Source organism: Mangifera indica, chromosome 4 (assembly GCF_011075055.1).
Source record: "Mangifera indica cultivar Alphonso chromosome 4, CATAS_Mindica_2.1, whole genome shotgun sequence".
Taxonomy (NCBI): Eukaryota; Viridiplantae; Streptophyta; class Magnoliopsida; order Sapindales; family Anacardiaceae; genus Mangifera; species Mangifera indica.
The window spans coordinates 14336090-14353673 of NC_058140.1; the positions used below are offsets into that span (position 1 = coordinate 14336090).

Below are 17584 nucleotides of genomic sequence, written 5' to 3' on the forward strand. Positions count from 1 at the left end.
AGTATAATTCCCATTCTCCGGATGCTTATTAACCAACAAAGAGTTAAACGATACAACAACCAATTCAATGACTGGAACATGTTACACAAGTGAGAATCAAAATTCAGGCGTCTTTCCTTCAATACAAGGATCACTATGCATTTTTCATGTCAAAACTGTAATGTATCTCCCAGACTTTCGCTGTAAGATAAAGATTTACCCAGACTGAAGGATGTTCTAAGTTTTCCTTGTGCCTATCGGACTATTTACAACTATATCTCTTCGACAATATGGGCAGTCCCCACAACTTCTAACCCAAGGATACAAGCAGGCAGAATGGAACCTATGGTCACATGGGAGGCATATTAGTTCATCTCCATCTGTGAAACTCTCCAGACATATACCACAATCAAATGATACCTTTGACACTTCCTCTTCCTCACCTATTCTAAAGCTGCTAAAGATCTCCCTCTGCAAACAATCCAGGGCCTCCTGGGTGAGACCAGGTGGCTTCTCCTTTTCTGCTTCATGCACAAATTGCACTCTTCCTGTTTCAGTGATCAAGTCTGTAAAGGGAGATACCACAGCAGTTAACTGTCTGGTTGAGCTTTCAGCTCCCCAGTCCCCAGCATCATCAAACCTAAATTCACCATCAAATAAATTTCTCCTCCGATTGCCTGATGAAGCTCTGGAGCTTCTCCTACATAAAGCCAAACAGAGCAGGTCACTACCCTCACATTCTGTGAAGTTGAGAGATTATGGTGCAGAGATAGTAGTATAAATGACAATGGATGAAAGTCATGGTGAATCATCTCATCAGTATCATTAGACAAGTAAACTACAACCAATATGCCATGCAATGCATATTGTTAAATACATTACAAACATGATTTTAAAAACCGGCCTGGACTAATTGGAACATCACCACTGCTATGAAAAATGGAAACGGTTTGCTGAAAAACCATTTTGAGAGTTAAACTGGCAACCACTTGAACTGCCCTGATCTGTAGTTTAATGTTGCTAACATCAGCGTGATGATGTCAACAAAAAAAAAAACAACTTTTTTTAAAATTCATTGTCGGGACTTGAATCCAAGACCTCATCTATCAATTTAGAACATGTATATCATCAAACCAAGTTTATTTTTATATTAAAACAATTCAAAATGTATATTTAATGATTAATCATATAAAATTATTTTGAATATTATTTTAATATTTATTTAAACAATTAACTAGTTCAACCACCGGTGAAACGATTCGACCACTGGTTGGACCAAACCGCTTCCTTCACCAGGTTGATATTCGGTTCGGTTATGAAAAAATTGATTACAAGTGCAAGTGGCTCGAGTTCAGCTTTCACACATGATTAAAGTTTATTATAAAGTGCTATAAGCAACCGTCAGCGGGAGGTCATCGGAACAATATAAGTCCCATGACTTGAGAGTTCATCAATCAAGCAATTAAGATGCAAGCCCTTAAAAGCATACAAAGCCTTCATTAATGATTAAACAGATACTCATACAACCTAGCATGTCACTGAAGTATAATAAAATTTATTTTAAAAAAACAACAGTACTTTCACCAAGAAAAAACCAAAAGCAAACACAAATTTGTCAAGTCCACTAAAGGCATATGGCAATTTAAAATTTACTGCTGTGAAAGACATAAACAATTTCTTGCAGAGGATAAGAAGTAAGATTTGAAAAGAGATGTGATCAGTTTTTCAAAAATTAAAGTTGTGTTTTTTCCTAAAGGATTTCAGATAAAATTCATTGGTACAAATCTACCAACCAGTCACGCTCTACATAAAAAATTGGAATAAAAATTCATACAGGTTAAATTAAGTAGTAAAAAGCTAAACCCAGATATAACAGTAAGCACCAACCTGTTTTCAGAAAGGGATACACCTCTCAATCTCTCAAGAAGCCTTGCCCTTGCAAGTAGTACAGCTCCAGGAAGCCTGTCATTGCCATTCACACTGGACCTGCCTGTAATTCTTGAAATTGTTGAGTCAATTGTGTTGCTTGGGACAAACTGGCTGCTTCCTTGATCAGGCCGAACTAAAGCACGCTCCTGAGCAAGCCAAATGCAACACAACAATGAGCAACTAAATGTTCAAAATTCTACAATTAATCACTACCAATACTGATATATTTGTTTTTTGCAGAAAAATAAAGAAGTTTTCAATTAGGCTATATGAACATAGCTCAAAAAGTTTTTATTGCTGACCTCAAATTCTGACTCCTTAATTGTTTGACTTAAAATTTTGACACAAACCACTTTTAGTAAGGATCTATATTCCATTATTCTGCGGGGACACTACATCATGATACCTAAAGTACTTCGAATCAAACAAAACCGTGAAATCATGCATAACATATAAACTAAAACATCCATGTCTTCATATTGTCATAACTAGTTTAGACAGAGGAGGACACCAATGAAAGCTAAAATCCTGACCAAAGAACAAAACCAGGCATTTGTTTGATTAGTAATCCAGAGGAAAACAAAAAATACTTTTTCACAAGCAATCAACAAAGAAAGTCTTAAGAAACCCACAATATTTATGATCTGTTTTGAAATTCCATCCTAAAAACCAGTTTTAAAACTTGAATGAATCTTCAGGGAGATTGCACCCAAAATATTTCCAGAGGTCAGTTTTATCATACAATCAGTAACTATTTTTAGATACACCTCCGAATTAATTTAACTTGGCCCCTTTAGTAACTGTTCGAGACTGGGCGAATACCAGAAAGCTTAAAAGAAAACATTCAATTGAAAAAATAAATCTTTGCACCTGATTTATAGCGATTGTCCACAACCACTCTTATTATTATTGTAATTACTTTCTAAAAATTTGAAAATAACAAATAACTCAAAAGTAAAAAAATTTAATGGTAACACTAAAAACTTAATTAAAATTGGAGGAGTTGTGATATAACAGGTCCTTACCGAATGGGAGGGACGGTGAGACAGATGGCGTCCGTGCGGTGATCTCCGGAGAGGATCACAGCTGTCCAAATCATGGCGATGATTAGAATTATTATCGTGATGATGGCGACGATTGTGGAAAGTCCGTTCAGGGGTGAGAGAATCAAGCCCTGGCCCGTGCTCGACACGGGCCACGCGTGACCTCCTGTTGTAAAACAGCTCCGACGCGCTCGTCATGCAGCGAACGCTTCTGCGAAGGAAAGAGTGGAATGGCCTTGAAGGAAATTGAGCAGAAATTTGGAGCTATAACGAGACGGAGCTTTTAATCTTAAATACGATTTAATTAGATAGTTTGACTGATTCCTGATGCCTTTTGCTATGTTAGCTTAATTTGTAATAAATAGACTAAAACTGGACTGTTAAAGTTGCGTTCAACTTTATTTATTGCATCTTGATTACGGTTATGATTAAGAAGTATAATTACTAAATTAATATAATGTTTAAATGTAATAAATATGCATAAATATTATTTAAAAAGCCCCACAAAGGCAAAAATATAGGAACTATAAAAATGTTTGGTTAAAAAACAGTTTTGAAGTTTTTTTTTAGTTAGAAAAAAAAAAGGAATTGTTTGATGAATATTATAGGACAAGATAATTTTAAACAATATATCTGTTTATTTTAATAAAATTAGATAATTTTTATAATTTTATGTAATTTTTCTAATTTAATCAAATTTCAATGGATTGTACTATAGCAAAAATAATACAAGGCCAAAGGGCATATCCCCCCAAAAGTATGTTGTTTTTCTAAGTTTTATTCTTTTAATTTTGAAAATCTCATATATCTATCAATCACTGGTTAAAATTAACGGTAGTAAAGGTAAAATCGTTATTTTATCTGTAATATTAAAAATAAACTAAAATATAATCTCTTTTTCCTTCCTTAAACTTTAAAAACTAAAAATTTTCTCCCAATCGAAATTTTAAAAAATAATAGTTTCTCTCTAGGGTTTAGTTTTTAGATTTCTGGCATCAAATTTGATGTCATTGTTGGTGGTTTCTCCCTCTTGAAGCTCCATCTCTCTCTGACGGTCTCTTTCCACCCATTTCAATGCCTTATCAGTGTCGAATAAGGCTTGAAAAACGAAAACGAAGCTGTTGTCTTTGTCTAGGAAGACCATTGTCTTCCCAATAGAAGATATTTGAGAAGACGATCATCTATCCAGAAGAAGACGATTGTCTTTCCAGATGAAGACAACATCTTCATCTTTGTCTTTCAAGTCTTCTTTGACGTCGATCGAACATCCAAATGAGTGAAGAGAGACTGTTAGAGGGAGAGGAAGCCGAGAGAGAGAGAGAGGCTGCTGACAATGTTGCTAGAGATGACGTTGGAGATCTAGAAACTAAACTTTAGGGGGAGACTATCATTTTTTAAAACTTAGGTTAGAGAGAAACTTCTAGTTTTTAAAGTTTAGGGGGGAAAAAAAGATAAAATTTTAAGGGGTTAGAGTTGCGTTAATTTTAACTGTTCATAGGTGGGTATTTGAAAATTTCAAAGTTACAAAAGAAAAACTTGGAAAAACAACATACTTTGGGTAGAAAATAGTCCTTTGGCCATAATGAAATTATATGTACACATTTTTTAGTACATAAATTATGTGTCATCATATGATTGGATGATTTTAGATTAATAATAAAATGACATCTGATTACATGATGATATATCATCTATATATCTAATTATATATTGAAAAATGTGTATGCATATTATTAGTATAGAAAAAAATATTACGACATTTGAGGGGTTAGTGCATCTTGTTTGGTGTATTTATTTTTCACATACTAGATATTTTCTTAGCTATGTGGTTCTCTAATTTTCAAATGTCGTTATATTATATCTTATTTATGACTATTGCAAGACGGATTAAAATGACACGTGATTGCTTTGGCCTAAGTATGGAGGACAATGTATAACCATGCAAAATAATACAATAAATTATGTTAAAACAAAATAGAAAATGATTCATATTCATTTTGATTTGACATATAGTTGAATTATTAAATATTCATCTATGTCTTGATGGCAGATGAAATAATATTCATGGGTAAAATCAATGGAATGTTTTATAACATCGAAGATAATAATAATAATATTATTATTTGTTACATAATCTTCAGTTAAAATAATGTCAATTTATTCATTTCTTTACATGTTATTGTTAAGGAAAACATCTCTAATTCTTGGGTTTTAAGCATATTAATCTGTAAGTGATAATATTATATGTAACAAGTCAATATATATGATCGGTAAACTTTCCACTCTAGTATTTATCATATGAGAGACAATATCCATTTTCTTTTATAATCAATATTAAAGTTAAACATTTTCAAGGCGATGTAGAGGAGGGTAATGAATTTTGTCAAAATGTGCCCGACGAGTTTAATACTAATTTAGATATTAATAATTGATCTAGATGTTGTAGATATGCATGTCTAATTTAAATTTTTAGAAACTTTTAAAGATTAGGTTATAAATAAAAGGAAAACATACCAAATTATTCAATGGTACTGATGAAATAGATAATATTTCGATAAACAAATTTGAGTTCAAAAATACATTGAATATTAAATAGGGTGTAATTGGTGTTAACCTGAGAAAGATAGCCGTTAAAAATAAATTTTATATTATTAGAGACTTTTAATGATTGGCAAAACACCCATCTTTAAAGTTTTCATTATTAAAAATATTAATAATAAAAAGAAAATAGTTGTGCTAATATAAATAGTAAAAGATATAAACCCTCTTATTAAAAATAATAATATAACAATTAATTTTATTATTACTATGACAATATTTTTTGTTGTTAGAATTAATAACTAAAGTGAGTATTATCGATGTTCTAATATTTATCAGTATTTAAATATAATATTAAAAATAAATGTTTTTGTCATTAAATTATTTTTATTAGATCCTACATGATGGATATTTCTGTCTTTTTTGTAATATTGCTGGTCGTAAACATAATCTCAGCCATGACTATTTATGTCGTGGTAACTTTATGTTTAGGTTATAGCTAATTCAGGTCTTATGATAAATGATATAACCAGCCTGATCGCAAAGGATGAATTGCATCAGAAAAGACAGAAAGATGGACTAACAAAAAAGTTGGTAGAAAAGACTCAGTTTTCTTGCAATGTGATCATCAGGGGTCTGGTTTCTCATCACCAATATCACCATCATCATCAGTCCTGAGCCAATAGGTCTTCCCAAAAGAAGCTGCTTCTTTTGGAACATCATCCATCACCCATTCCTGGCCTTGAGGATAATATATCCCTGAACGAGGATGCGGAACCCAATTATTAGTCGATAATCTGCTCTTCTTTTCACCATCCAATGCCACTCCTGTTAAGTTCTTTTTCTCATGTGGTTGGCGACGATCTTCATCCAAAACAACAGCAAATTTGCTCGAGTGCCTACGTATTGACAGCTTTGCTCTGAGGATCCCAGCTCTTGCCACGATCTTTGCCTGCAAAAACATTGAACAAATCTCACTCTCCAACAAGATCTGCACTCTTCATGAGAACTAACTAGCATGCAGTAGTGTATATATATATGAGGGAAAAGAATCAGTCATTATTTGGGTTGGTTCAATTTATAAAGACTGAATAAATTCGATTCGAGTCTGCGTAGGATCTGGCGAAGGTTAAGTTTAAAAAGAAAAAGTGGAGGTGAACATTTATAATATTTTTGATACGTGAAAAACACAACTTTGTATGGTGTGTAACTCAGCATATTTCTGTGTTCTGTCTATCAATGGATATGAGATGAGTGCTCGTATTATTTTAAGTCGATTGGAATATATGATTTGTTTTTTCAAGTAACTGCTGAGTAGACAAGTACTCTACATGGCCAGCGCCGATTGGTGGCCAAAATATGATTCTTGCTATGGGGTTTGAGGCTTTGCGCTTAAAAAGGTGGCCCAATGCAATGCAGGTGTCCCAATAAAATTTAAATAAACTAATTAAATATAAAAATTCCATGTTAAAGCAAGCAAAAACTTTTTATGCATTCTTTATCAAAGGGGCCCAGGGGGGTAATCGACCACTACTTATAATTGATTGTGCCTAGGGGTGACAATGGATTGGATTAACTCTATATCAGAATATTGAACTCATAGGTCAGGTTAGACCTTAGATCTATATAATAATCCATCTTTAATTAAGACTTAAGACTTGATTTTATATACAATGAATTAGGTTAGGTCAGTTTATTAATTTTAATAAAAAAATATTTAATTATGTTATATAATTAACATATTAAGAAATTAATTTATAATTAAAAAAAGATAAATTTATTTATAATAAATGACTTAAGTTCTTGTAATCAATTTCATCAATATGAGATTTAAAATATGAACTTGATTGAATTTTTTATTTAATTTATATTTATAGTGTATGAAGAGAATGAGTGATTATATTCATTTAGATATGTGACTTTTATATTTGTATTTTACAAAAAATCTCACATTTAAAAGAATAAAATCTTTTAATTCTTTCAGCTATTATAATTAAAGGTTAAACAATATGTTTTAACCAAACTAAAATTTTGATTATCTCATACATTTGAGATTGATCCAAAGAACTCAAACTCATTTTTTTAATCTAAAATTTTCTTAAAATAATTTTTTAAATTATAATTATTAAGTAATTAATTATAATTTTTAAAAAATTATAATTAGTAATGGGTTGGGTCAAGTTGGTCCATGGGCCTAAACTTGGGCCCATAACAAGCTTGGAAAACCCATAGGTTGGGCCTTATTCTCGGGTTTTGGGTGAAGCCTCCATTTGACTTTGCCTAATTGATGCTTTTAGTTATGCGTAAGTCTCAAATCATAAAATTTAGCCTTCATGTTAGTTTGATCTAATATTATATTGTTTATAAATTTTAAAAATATCATTAATTATTTATTATTATATGAGTTTTCAAAAAATTAACACGAAAAATCAAAAAAAATATTTATTAATGTTATAGGGAATTAAAAAATAGTAATAAATTATAATAAAAAATATAAATATATTTATTATTTATTATTAACCTTATAAGAATATCAAAAAATTGATGAGAAAAACCTAAATTTATTAATTATTTATTGTTAACATTATAGGAAAACCAAAAGATTAGTACAGAAAATTCAAAAGCCATAAAATATATATATATATATATATATATATATATATATATATATATATATATATATATAAAATTAATAAATCTTAAAAGTCTGCAGGCTTGCCCCTTAAAGGTTCAGTATGACACAATCTACTGTAGTATGGGTAGAGCTACAGACTTTTATTATTTGATGGGTTGACTTGCAATGTAATGACACTTGACCCCGTAGTTTGATAGGTTAAAGTGTGGTTAACCTAGACCAACCCGTTAACATATATATATTCTTTATTGTTAAAAAAATACCTAAAACGAGTATTAACTATCAATTTTTTTAATATTGCGATTGAATTTTGTTTTTCAATTAAAGATACAAAGCTTTTTGATTTTCTAATTGAATATCTCAAAATTTTATTATCTTTTATACCTTTTCTCATAATTAAGCACTTAATCAGCCACCCGTGGGAGGAAGAAATGGGCAGAAAGTCAAGAGGTATCTTCTTACTAATTTTCACTTTCTTTTTATCTATCTGGGTCGTATTGTTTTACTTGTCTATGAATGTATCAGAGGTTGATTTGTAAAGCATAGCTGTAAGCTTATAATCCTGTTTTGTCTGAGCTTATTTTTGGCTTTTAGGAACCCAGCTTGAATCCAACAGGAAAGCAATACATGAACATCCAGGTAGTTTCTTTGCATGCTTTTGCTTCACCATGTTTCGCTGTTGTTGGTGTCTAATATAACAAGGACTTTTCTATTTTTAATATTTTTCGCTGTTCATGTGGGTGCTGAGATTTGTTCTTACTTCTAGTTAGGGCGATTACTGATGATATATTACGAGTCTAAAGATTTCAGTTTAAAATAGTAAAAACATGTAGATAAATCCATTGTGATTCTGAAATCTTTTACACTTGAATATCAAAATTTCAAATCTTTAGACATCCACCATCACTTCTTTTCCTGGAGACTTACAATTTTGTGAATGATCAAAGTCAACTGAATTCTCCTCCATTTGTCCTAAGCTTGTAATTCCCAAGAAATTTACAGTTTTCCTCTTTATGCCTTTGATTCTCCTAAAATATAGATTTGCTTATTTAATGACACTTTAACGTATTTAATTTCTCTCCTACTTTGCCTGGAGTCAGGATTAGATATCCTTCCATTCCATGTGGGAAGTTTACCAGAAAGATTGGCCTCTTTTTTAAATGAAGGAAAATAGATTTACGTTTTTGAATAATATCTTACTATAAACTAATGCAATGCCATATAAAATGAATAAAGTTGACAGGGTGGAAAAGTGGCCAAAAGAGTATTTCCTACTCAAGGTGTAGTGAAATGATAAATTCTAATATATTAATTTTTAAAAAAATCAAATATTTATCGATCTATTAAAATTTATTATTAAGAGTAAAGATAAAAATATTATTTAATTAAAATTATTAAAAAAATAAAAAATTACCAATTTCTTTCATAAGTTTAAAAATCTAACAATTTCTAATCATCTAAAGTATAAAAAATGACCATTTCATCTCTTAAGGTTTTATTTTTTCCTTTCCTTCTCCGGTGACGGTTTTTCGAACAATCTCTCATACTGACACGCCCTCTAGTGTTTTAGACTAAGATGAATCATTGATCAAAGATTTATCGATAACACGCTGTGTGATGTACAAATTTGTTATTGCACAACTTATTGTCAACGAATTGTTGGTTGACCTTTGGTTGGCCAATGCATAAATTTGTATGTCACACAACTTGTTGCAGACGAATTATCGATTGATCTTTAATTGACAGACGATTCATCTTTATTTAAAAGGTTGGAGGGCGTGTTAATATGAGAGATAAACCAGAGAACAATCATAGAAGGAGGAAAAGAAAAAAATAAAACTTTAAAAGAGAAATAGTCACTTTTTAAATTTTTGGTAGAGAAAAATTATTAAATTTTTAAATTTAAGAGAAAAATATGATAAATTTTTAGTTTTTTAATATTTGTATTTAAACAATATTTTTATTTTTAATCTTATTAATAAATTTTAATAAAAAAATAGATATTTAAATTTTTAAAAATTAAAAAAAAAAGAGAAAAGTAAGAATTTATCATTCACTAAGCCTTTGGTGGGAAATAGTCCTTTGCCCTAAAAAATTTTATGTGTTAATCTGAGTTTACGGTGGAAACATTCACCATCACAAGTTCATGCACCCCGTGATACAGTAACCCGTTTTCAAGTTACCCGTGAGTTGAGTCAGCAGAAGTGGGTGGTGCCTGGATGTACAGGTTGCCGGTTACATTCAAACAAGTGGGGACTGAGAGGACCCGCATCACGCGGCAGACAACTCTCCGCAGCCAATCACTGTCTGACTTTCTTCTCCTCTTCACTGCACTTTTAAGTTTGAACTCTTCAACTCTCTCTTCACTTCCTCGAACAGGACCCACACTAACATTGATCTATTGACTTGACTTCTCTCTTTCCCCTCCTTTCTTTCTTCTTTTCGTCTTCTCTTTTTGTTACTCTTTTGCGTTCTCTTCTTTTCTCTCTCTAATGGCTCCTGTTTCTCTCATTTTTTCATCCATTCTTTCCTTCTTTCTCCTTGTTTCCCCTGCTCTCTCAACCAACTCTGAAGGTGTTCTCACTGCCCTTTTGCTTTAGGGTTTTGTAATTTCTTTTGCTTTCTGATCTCTTTTGGTAACAAAATTATGTTCCAAATAGAAAATGAACTTAGAAAAAAAAATTTAACTTTACTCCTATGTTCATTTTGGTTTAATGAAGTTGTTATCTTTCTAAATTTTCTTTAGTTGTCCTGGAGATTTTAAGGGCTGGGCTTCAAATTCTTTGTTTCGTTTTTTATTTCTTTGATTTGTTTTTTCCAATTGTGGGTTATTTTGTTTGTTTGTCTTTAGGAAATGCTTTGCATGCTTTAAGAAGCAGGTTTAAGGACCCTACAAATGTGTTGCAGAGCTGGGACCCAACTCTGGTCAATCCCTGCACCTGGTTTCATGTAAGCTGCGATGCCAACAATCATGTGATTCGCTTGTAAGAATCAGATTCTTTCTTGTTCTTTTTTTTTTTTTTCTTCTTCTTTTGGGTTTTCTTTATCAGTTATTCGTTAATTTGAGTTTTTTTTTTGGGGATTTCTTTCGTTCAGTCATCCTAGTTGATTAACAATTTTTCTTCTTTTTAATTTCAGGGACTTGGGAAACTCTAACATTTCTGGGACTTTGGGGCCTGAGCTTGGTCAGCTTCAGCATCTGCAGTACTTGTATGTCTCTTTCCATTTCATTTATTTTATTCACAGTATCGAACCTTTTTCACGAACTAATGATGTGTTATTTGCTGGAAAGCTAAGTAGAACAACAAGAAAACCGCATTTTATCAGTTGCCTTTCAATTTCTTGTTTCTTTCCATAATTTATATAGTAATTGTGTGGGGGAATTGTTTATGGTACAGGGAGCTTTACAGGAATGACATTGGGGGGAAAATTCCGAAGGAATTGGGTAATCTGAAGAACCTTGTTAGCTTGGACTTGTATGAAAACAGATTTGAAGGAGAAATACCGAAGTCTTTTGCCAAATTGAAGTCACTTCGATTTCTGTAAGCATCTTGGTGCTGACAATTGATTGGCCTAAAACTTTGAAACTTCAGAAGTTACAGCTAGCTTGAAATTCTTATTTTGATGTGTTGAATCAATGTTACAGGCGGTTGAACAACAACAAGCTAACTGGATCTATTCCAAGGGAACTCACCACTCTATCAGACCTTAAAGTCTTGTAAGTTTATAGGCGAAAAAAATGTCAAATCAGGACTTTCTTCGTGGCTTGGATGTTTTTTTATTTGATTGTTTTTCAATTTTGCAGTGATGTTTCCAACAACAATCTATGTGGAACAATCCCTGTTGATGGCCCTTTTGCAAGCTTTCCAATGGAAAGGTAATAGAATATTATCGCAAAATGTACTACGGCATAAACTTTTCCTGGATTAGTGGACACAAATAGTGATTTATTCTGATTTACATTTTAATTTGCATCTCCGACATGGCCCCGCAAATAAATGATTGCCGGGGAGATACTCAAATTGCCTTTTTATATGATGGAGGTTTTGAATGGATTTACGTGAATGTTAGGTTTATTCCATTTTGGATTAATCAGTGAGAATCTTATAACGTGTAAAATGTGTAAAAGCCCTGAACTGATTGTCCCCCGTGAAAATTATTTGACCTTTTTTTAACCGCCAACAGGGAATGTATACTGTATCTATATGCGTCTTCATTTATCTTGTAAAAGTGCATCAACAAGTGTTTTGCTATGATTCCCAAATCGCTAAATTACTGTTGATGCATCTTATGTACATTTGTTGTTTCTAATGATTTGTTTTGTGGGTTTATTCAGTTTCGAGAACAATAGGCTCAATGGACCGGAGCTGCTAGGACTGGTGCCTTATGACTTTGGATGCTGAAGGAAAATTAGGATTTGATGGAATTTCTATGGAAGACTGTGATAGCTAAGTCTTATATATGGTGAAGTAGCTGAAACAAATGCCTAGTTGTATCGTGTGTGTTTTTAATGTGTGAAATAACTAAAGCAAGTAAAATAAGACTGAAGCAAATTTGAAGAGTGAAAGCCTTAGTTTTATCCTCGATGAGGAATGCAATTTGCGTTGCAGCAGCGTATGAAAAAGTGCAGCTGTTGGCACACCAATTTTTTATGAATTTTGATCTATCCATGTCTTTAAAAGATACTTGGCCACTTACATAAATTGCCTGTTCTTCGTCCTGTAAATGACTTAGGATTACAAACAGTCCATGTTTCTTGCGAGGGATAACAACACCGAGGGATCAAATTTTCTGATTTTCTTATTGAATGAATGGAACTTATATTTTGTCACATAAAAAGAGACTAAAGCTATCATTCAAAAGAATTTCATTAATTTAAATCACCTGTATCCTCATTCAAAATGTTTAGAGCAGACTGTCGCAGTGTTAGTTAATAAGCCCCCCGGCAACCTGTCTACTGTGTTATTCATTCCCTCGTAAAGGAGCAGACTGTAGTAGTAAGAAAGTTGATTTTGACATCTGGGGTTCTCCTTCCGGTATAGCTATGGGATCCTCCAAGGAAATAGAGCGCTTAAAACTTCTTCTGAGGCAACACAAATGGGTCTTTTTGGAAATTCGATTTTGAAATTTAGATACCTTAGCCTGCCAAAAAAATAAAAAAAATCATTCAAGAGATAGGATTATGATTAGTAATCCTGTTACAAAATACTTCTCAGGTGAAAAGATTTGGGTGGATCTTTTTGGGATGATTAATCGAATCTACTACTACAATCAACACTTGGTCTATGGTATAGAGTTCTAAAGTAGACAGCATTAGTACTCTTTTAAGCCCAATAAACCTTAGTGCTTTCCTTAACACGGCAATAATTCAATCAAGCAAGCTTGCCAAGTCACTCGCATTTGGTTACCGTGTCCTAACTTTAAAATCCCGAATCATAAAAAGGATGTACCAAACTCATTTTAAAGATTAGCGGCAGAGAAGTTACCTGGTAAAATTTGATGATCTTGTTCCTCTTGATGCTTGTGCCAAACTCATGTTAATTGCTGCAGACCACACCATTCCTTTAACTTCAGTTGCCTGCATAATTAATTTTAGCCTGGAACAATTTTAGGTGTACAGCTGACCATCAGTTTCGACTTGCCGGGAACAAGACCTTGATGATTTTGCTCTGGGTTCAGGTGTTGTAAAATGTACAATTATGTCATGCTCCTGCCACTCAGAATAAAAAAAAAAAAAACACTGCTGCATTTTCCGAATCCAAATTGAATCCACAATCAAACATTCTGAGCATTTTTGTAGTTAAGAACTCACTAAACATCTAATCCTCCCATAGCAGGATAATCTATTGGTTATCTGTTTTTTTATAAATACAGTTAGCATCAGACATTTTTGAACCACTGAGATAGGATATTGATCTAGTTTTAGACTATGCCCTACTGGAAGGATCTCCATCCACAAAGCATTTGCAGTTACCGATCTTTCAGAGAAAAATTATGTTCACTTCAGTAACATGGAAAGAGAAAGGAGCAACCAGCCAAAATGAAATGTGCCAGGCCTTTAAACCTTGATCAAATGATTCAGACTGGATGGTTTTTGGTCATTAAGCTTGTGCCATAAAATATGTTTCATAAAATTTGTCTCATGCATTTTGAGGATCATTTTACTCTAATTCATTGATTTCAAGGTTAAACAAATTCTCGCTACTATAAATGTCTTCAATGGAATTTAAACAGTCCACTGGAAGCAATATTCTGGTTCCATTGCTAACCAAATCAACTATAGTAAGAGTAAAACTTATTAATAAAAAGGAAGAAAATAGGAACTGTAGCCTAATAGATCAACTATGTAACAAGGAAGAAAAAATATCCACTAACGAAGCACCACAAAAAGTGAATCAAATGCAAGAGATATTGAATCATGTGTGCAAAGGAATGCACTGGTATAGATAAGTGGCAACATAAATGCACTACTTATGCGTTCCATTTTTACATATAAAAATAGATGCTGAAGCACATTTTGCAATGCTACAGAAAGCAGATTATTTTCCGTTTTCATTCATCTTGAAGGCAGAAAGTGAAGTAAAAAAGTTATAACTCACCTGTGAAAGAATGTAAGCATATTACAACTTCAATCAGTATTGCATCACAGCACTGAGATCACTGGAGAGAGACCTCAAATCAAGAAATGCCTTCTGAAGAACTCAAATTAAATGATAACTTAGTTCTTGAGTAAAACATTGAATAATAATGTGAAGACTGCAACCACAAACCTAACAAGAAGTGCTTTCATTCAAAAACTGATCTTGACAGTTAGAACTTAATAAGATCAATAGATGATGGCGGTATCTTAATGCAGAAAAATAAAGTGTACAGTTCAATCATGAAGGAAATTTTTAATTAAATTCCTTGACCTTAATTAACAAGCAAGATATCAGATGAAGGCATCACTATAGACTTCCAACCATCTACTCATCCAACACAGATGCAACATTAATACTACAACCGAAGTCACCATGCTGAAAGAATCAAAGACTTGTACTTAGTTCACATTGCTATATGACCTAATCGTAGCTTTCCAAATCTAATTGTTCACTACAAAAGTGTCTTCACATGTATTGTAACCAAATGAACAAGGGAAAGTGCTTCCTTTCATTTGTGACTCATACAACAGCTTTAAGTGAGTCAGGCAGCTGTGATCTAAAGGGAAAAATGAAATGGTTAAACAACTTACTGAATAAGAGAAAGTGAAACCAGATTCTAGATCAAGCTCTAAATTTAGTGAAATCAACTGAAAAAATGCTTTCTTTCATTCTAATTTGGTACATTAGAGGGGAAAAATCGGAATTTGATTGTAATTGAAGAACGATTTTGAACACCTAAACACTGACTTTTCCAGTACTGTCTAAAAATTATACATTTATCATATAAACATGTCCTCTTCTCAATACTGCTGACATTCAGATGATATTTTGTCAACCTGATCCAAAACTTCAGACAGCTTTTTCAACTTATTAAAACTCTGTAGTTGATAGTGAACAACATTCACGAGCTGATTCAAAAACTGAATCATCAATTTGTATCAAAAGAATCTTATCAATTTCTAAACTGTATCCAGAAGAAGTTTCCTTCATTCTTCTGAAGCATGGAAGCAAATCCTCTCAAGTTGGGTGGACCAATCTTCTCCCAGTACTGTGGGATCCAACTCCATTGCAGTTCGGAAGTCCAACATAGATGCATACTTGGATCTGGTCGGCCTTTTCATGTTCCTCATACAATTGATACTGGGCACGAGTTGACCAATTTGCTGTCTTAGGTGCTCGTTTTGATACCCTGGCCTAGCCAAACCTATGCAGGGGCCGATCAGCCTCTTCAAATACACATCCAACCCATTGTTTAATAGGTTAACACAGTCCACCGAAACACTAATTCCCTCCATCGCTAACTTTCGTTCCAAACGACTTTTTAAAGATCTCGTATCAGGTAGCTCAGCACTGTTCAGACATGTCACTGGATGGTAGTCACTACATATAGATATATTAGAAAGTGATTTGCGAACTCCACCAAAATTCATACAAAGTCCAAGAGGAGCAGTAACTGGACTTCTACTTTGAACACTTGGGCTCCCAGCTACCTGCTCAACCTCTTCTCCATCTTCAACAGATATAACTTCAACAGGAGGTCTACTACCCAGTGAAAGCAATTCAGTAGCACTTTGCTGCTCTAGTGTCTTGGAAACTGATTCCTCGCCAGCAATAATACTTTGGGGCTTTCCAAGAGGCCCCAATGGACTAGGACGGTCCCTCAATTTTCGATCCCGGTTAACCATAGACCTACCCTTCCGAGGGGATGGGGGAAATGCATCCCCATAAAGTGACTGAAGGGTGCTTCTATGGCTTCCGCTTAGAGTTTTAACATTAAGGCTGCTTCCTACTTTCTTAATGCCTTTGGGTGGCAGAACTTTGGCTACACACGCATTCCTGACAATCGATTTAATAAACTTATTATGAAGAGGGATATTTTCCCTACCAATAGTCCTAATACAAAATTTGTCAAACTCAGACTTGCTAATCTTAAACCTAAAAAATTTGCTAAGCTGATCAAAGTAACTTTCTCCTCTTTGCTGCCCTATCTTCTTCAAAATCAGAGCTTTTAGATCAAAAATGTCAATTCGAGTAAAGTCTGGACTTCCCGACATTTTGTACAAATAAATTGCACAAATTTAACTAAATCAAATCCACATCAAATCTTGAAATTTCAAGCAAAAAACAAGAAGATACGAGACGCTCTCTTCAACCAAAACTTGAAACCCTAATCCCGAACTGATGAGACCATCTGCAGAAGAAACACAAACTCCATCAACACAAAACACCAGCATCTACAAAGACCTTAAAAAAGCCAAAAACAAGTTCTGCTCAAGCACAGCTCAGAGCATTTCATAAATCACTAAAAACAATATATTAAAAAAAAACATAAACCATAAGAACATTAAATTTCCTAATTATATTAACAGAAAATACCAAAAACAAAAATAAACAAATTTAAGCAGAGATTTCCAAAACCAAGAGAACCCCATTTGACATTTCGATGGGAATCAAAAACCCATAAAGCGAATTGAGGGTTGGAAAAAGATTAGGTGAGAAGTACGTACCCAGACAGGCCGAAGCGAAAGTAGAATTCGGCTTTTATAAAATTTAATAACTGTTTGGGTGATCGATATTTTGTCTGTAGTTTGTGATGTAATTTAATGTTAAACAGAGATTATCTAAAAGACATTCACTCTCTTTGGGACATTCTTAGGATCAAACACATGTGCGCTCTTTTGAGGTTATGAATGTGATGTGAATTTTTTAGGGACTCGTTTGGTTTGCTCGCTTGTGATTTTAAATCAACCGTTTATTTTTATTGTTTATATAGCCTCAAGTCTTGGCAGACAAGGGCCGTGTATGAAAGGGGTTTTGAT

General features: G+C 33.1%; 4 protein-coding genes across 5 annotated transcripts; 1 reads left to right on the forward strand and 3 right to left on the reverse strand.

Moving 5' to 3' along the window:
* LOC123212935 (probable E3 ubiquitin-protein ligase RHY1A) lies at positions 1 to 3287 on the reverse strand. The gene is made up of 3 exons (XM_044632183.1): positions 2934 to 3287; positions 1867 to 2054; positions 1 to 679 (listed from the first exon to the last, which is right to left on the reverse strand). The coding sequence occupies exons 1-3, from the start codon at positions 3147 to 3149 to the stop codon at positions 217 to 219; spliced, it is 867 nt and encodes a 288-aa protein (XP_044488118.1). The 5' UTR covers positions 3150 to 3287; the 3' UTR covers positions 1 to 216.
* Positions 3288 to 5863: 2576 nt separating this feature from the next.
* LOC123215143 lies at positions 5864 to 6487 on the reverse strand. The gene has a single exon (XM_044635215.1). It carries the CDS (start codon positions 6451 to 6453, stop codon positions 6118 to 6120), a length of 336 nt encoding a protein of 111 aa, XP_044491150.1. The 5' UTR covers positions 6454 to 6487; the 3' UTR covers positions 5864 to 6117.
* A 4020-nt stretch (positions 6488 to 10507) lies between these two features.
* Positions 10508 to 12780, forward strand: LOC123214061 (leucine-rich repeat protein 2-like). Its single transcript, XM_044633769.1, has 7 exons — positions 10508 to 10698; positions 10976 to 11108; positions 11263 to 11334; positions 11523 to 11666; positions 11771 to 11842; positions 11930 to 12001; positions 12461 to 12780. The coding sequence occupies exons 1-7, from the start codon at positions 10617 to 10619 to the stop codon at positions 12525 to 12527; spliced, it is 642 nt and encodes a 213-aa protein (XP_044489704.1). The 5' UTR covers positions 10508 to 10616; the 3' UTR covers positions 12528 to 12780.
* Positions 12781 to 15398: 2618 nt separating this feature from the next.
* On the reverse strand, positions 15399 to 17492 carry LOC123214060. 2 transcript variants are annotated; one of them, XM_044633767.1, is made up of 2 exons: positions 17273 to 17492; positions 15399 to 16956 (listed from the first exon to the last, which is right to left on the reverse strand). In XM_044633767.1, exon 2 carries the CDS (start codon positions 16817 to 16819, stop codon positions 15752 to 15754), a length of 1068 nt encoding a protein of 355 aa, XP_044489702.1. In that variant the 5' UTR covers positions 16820 to 16956; positions 17273 to 17492; the 3' UTR covers positions 15399 to 15751. The 2 variants fall into 2 exon arrangements, with proteins under 2 accessions (XP_044489702.1, XP_044489703.1); XM_044633768.1 differs by having other exon boundaries at positions 17142 to 17278.
* Between the last annotated feature and the right edge of the window lie 92 nt (positions 17493 to 17584).

Coding starts and splice junctions, on each gene's coding strand:
- LOC123212935 (XM_044632183.1), bottom strand. CDS start 3,149: ATGACGAGCGCGTCGGAGCTGTTTTACAACAGGAGGTCACGCGTGGCC. Junction 2,055..2,933: donor CTCACCGTCCCTCCCATTCG/GTAAGGACCTGT, acceptor TGGCTTGCTCAG/GAGCGTGCTTTAGTTCGGCC. Junction 680..1,866: donor GTATCCCTTTCTGAAAACAG/GTTGGTGCTTAC, acceptor GGCTTTATGTAG/GAGAAGCTCCAGAGCTTCAT.
- LOC123215143 (XM_044635215.1), bottom strand. CDS start 6,453: ATGTTTTTGCAGGCAAAGATCGTGGCAAGAGCTGGGATCCTCAGAGCA.
- LOC123214061 (XM_044633769.1), top strand. CDS start 10,617: ATGGCTCCTGTTTCTCTCATTTTTTCATCCATTCTTTCCTTCTTTCTC. Junction 11,843..11,929: donor CTATCAGACCTTAAAGTCTT/GTAAGTTTATAG, acceptor TCAATTTTGCAG/TGATGTTTCCAACAACAATC. Junction 12,002..12,460: donor GCAAGCTTTCCAATGGAAAG/GTAATAGAATAT, acceptor GGGTTTATTCAG/TTTCGAGAACAATAGGCTCA.
- LOC123214060 (XM_044633767.1), bottom strand. CDS start 16,819: ATGTCGGGAAGTCCAGACTTTACTCGAATTGACATTTTTGATCTAAAA.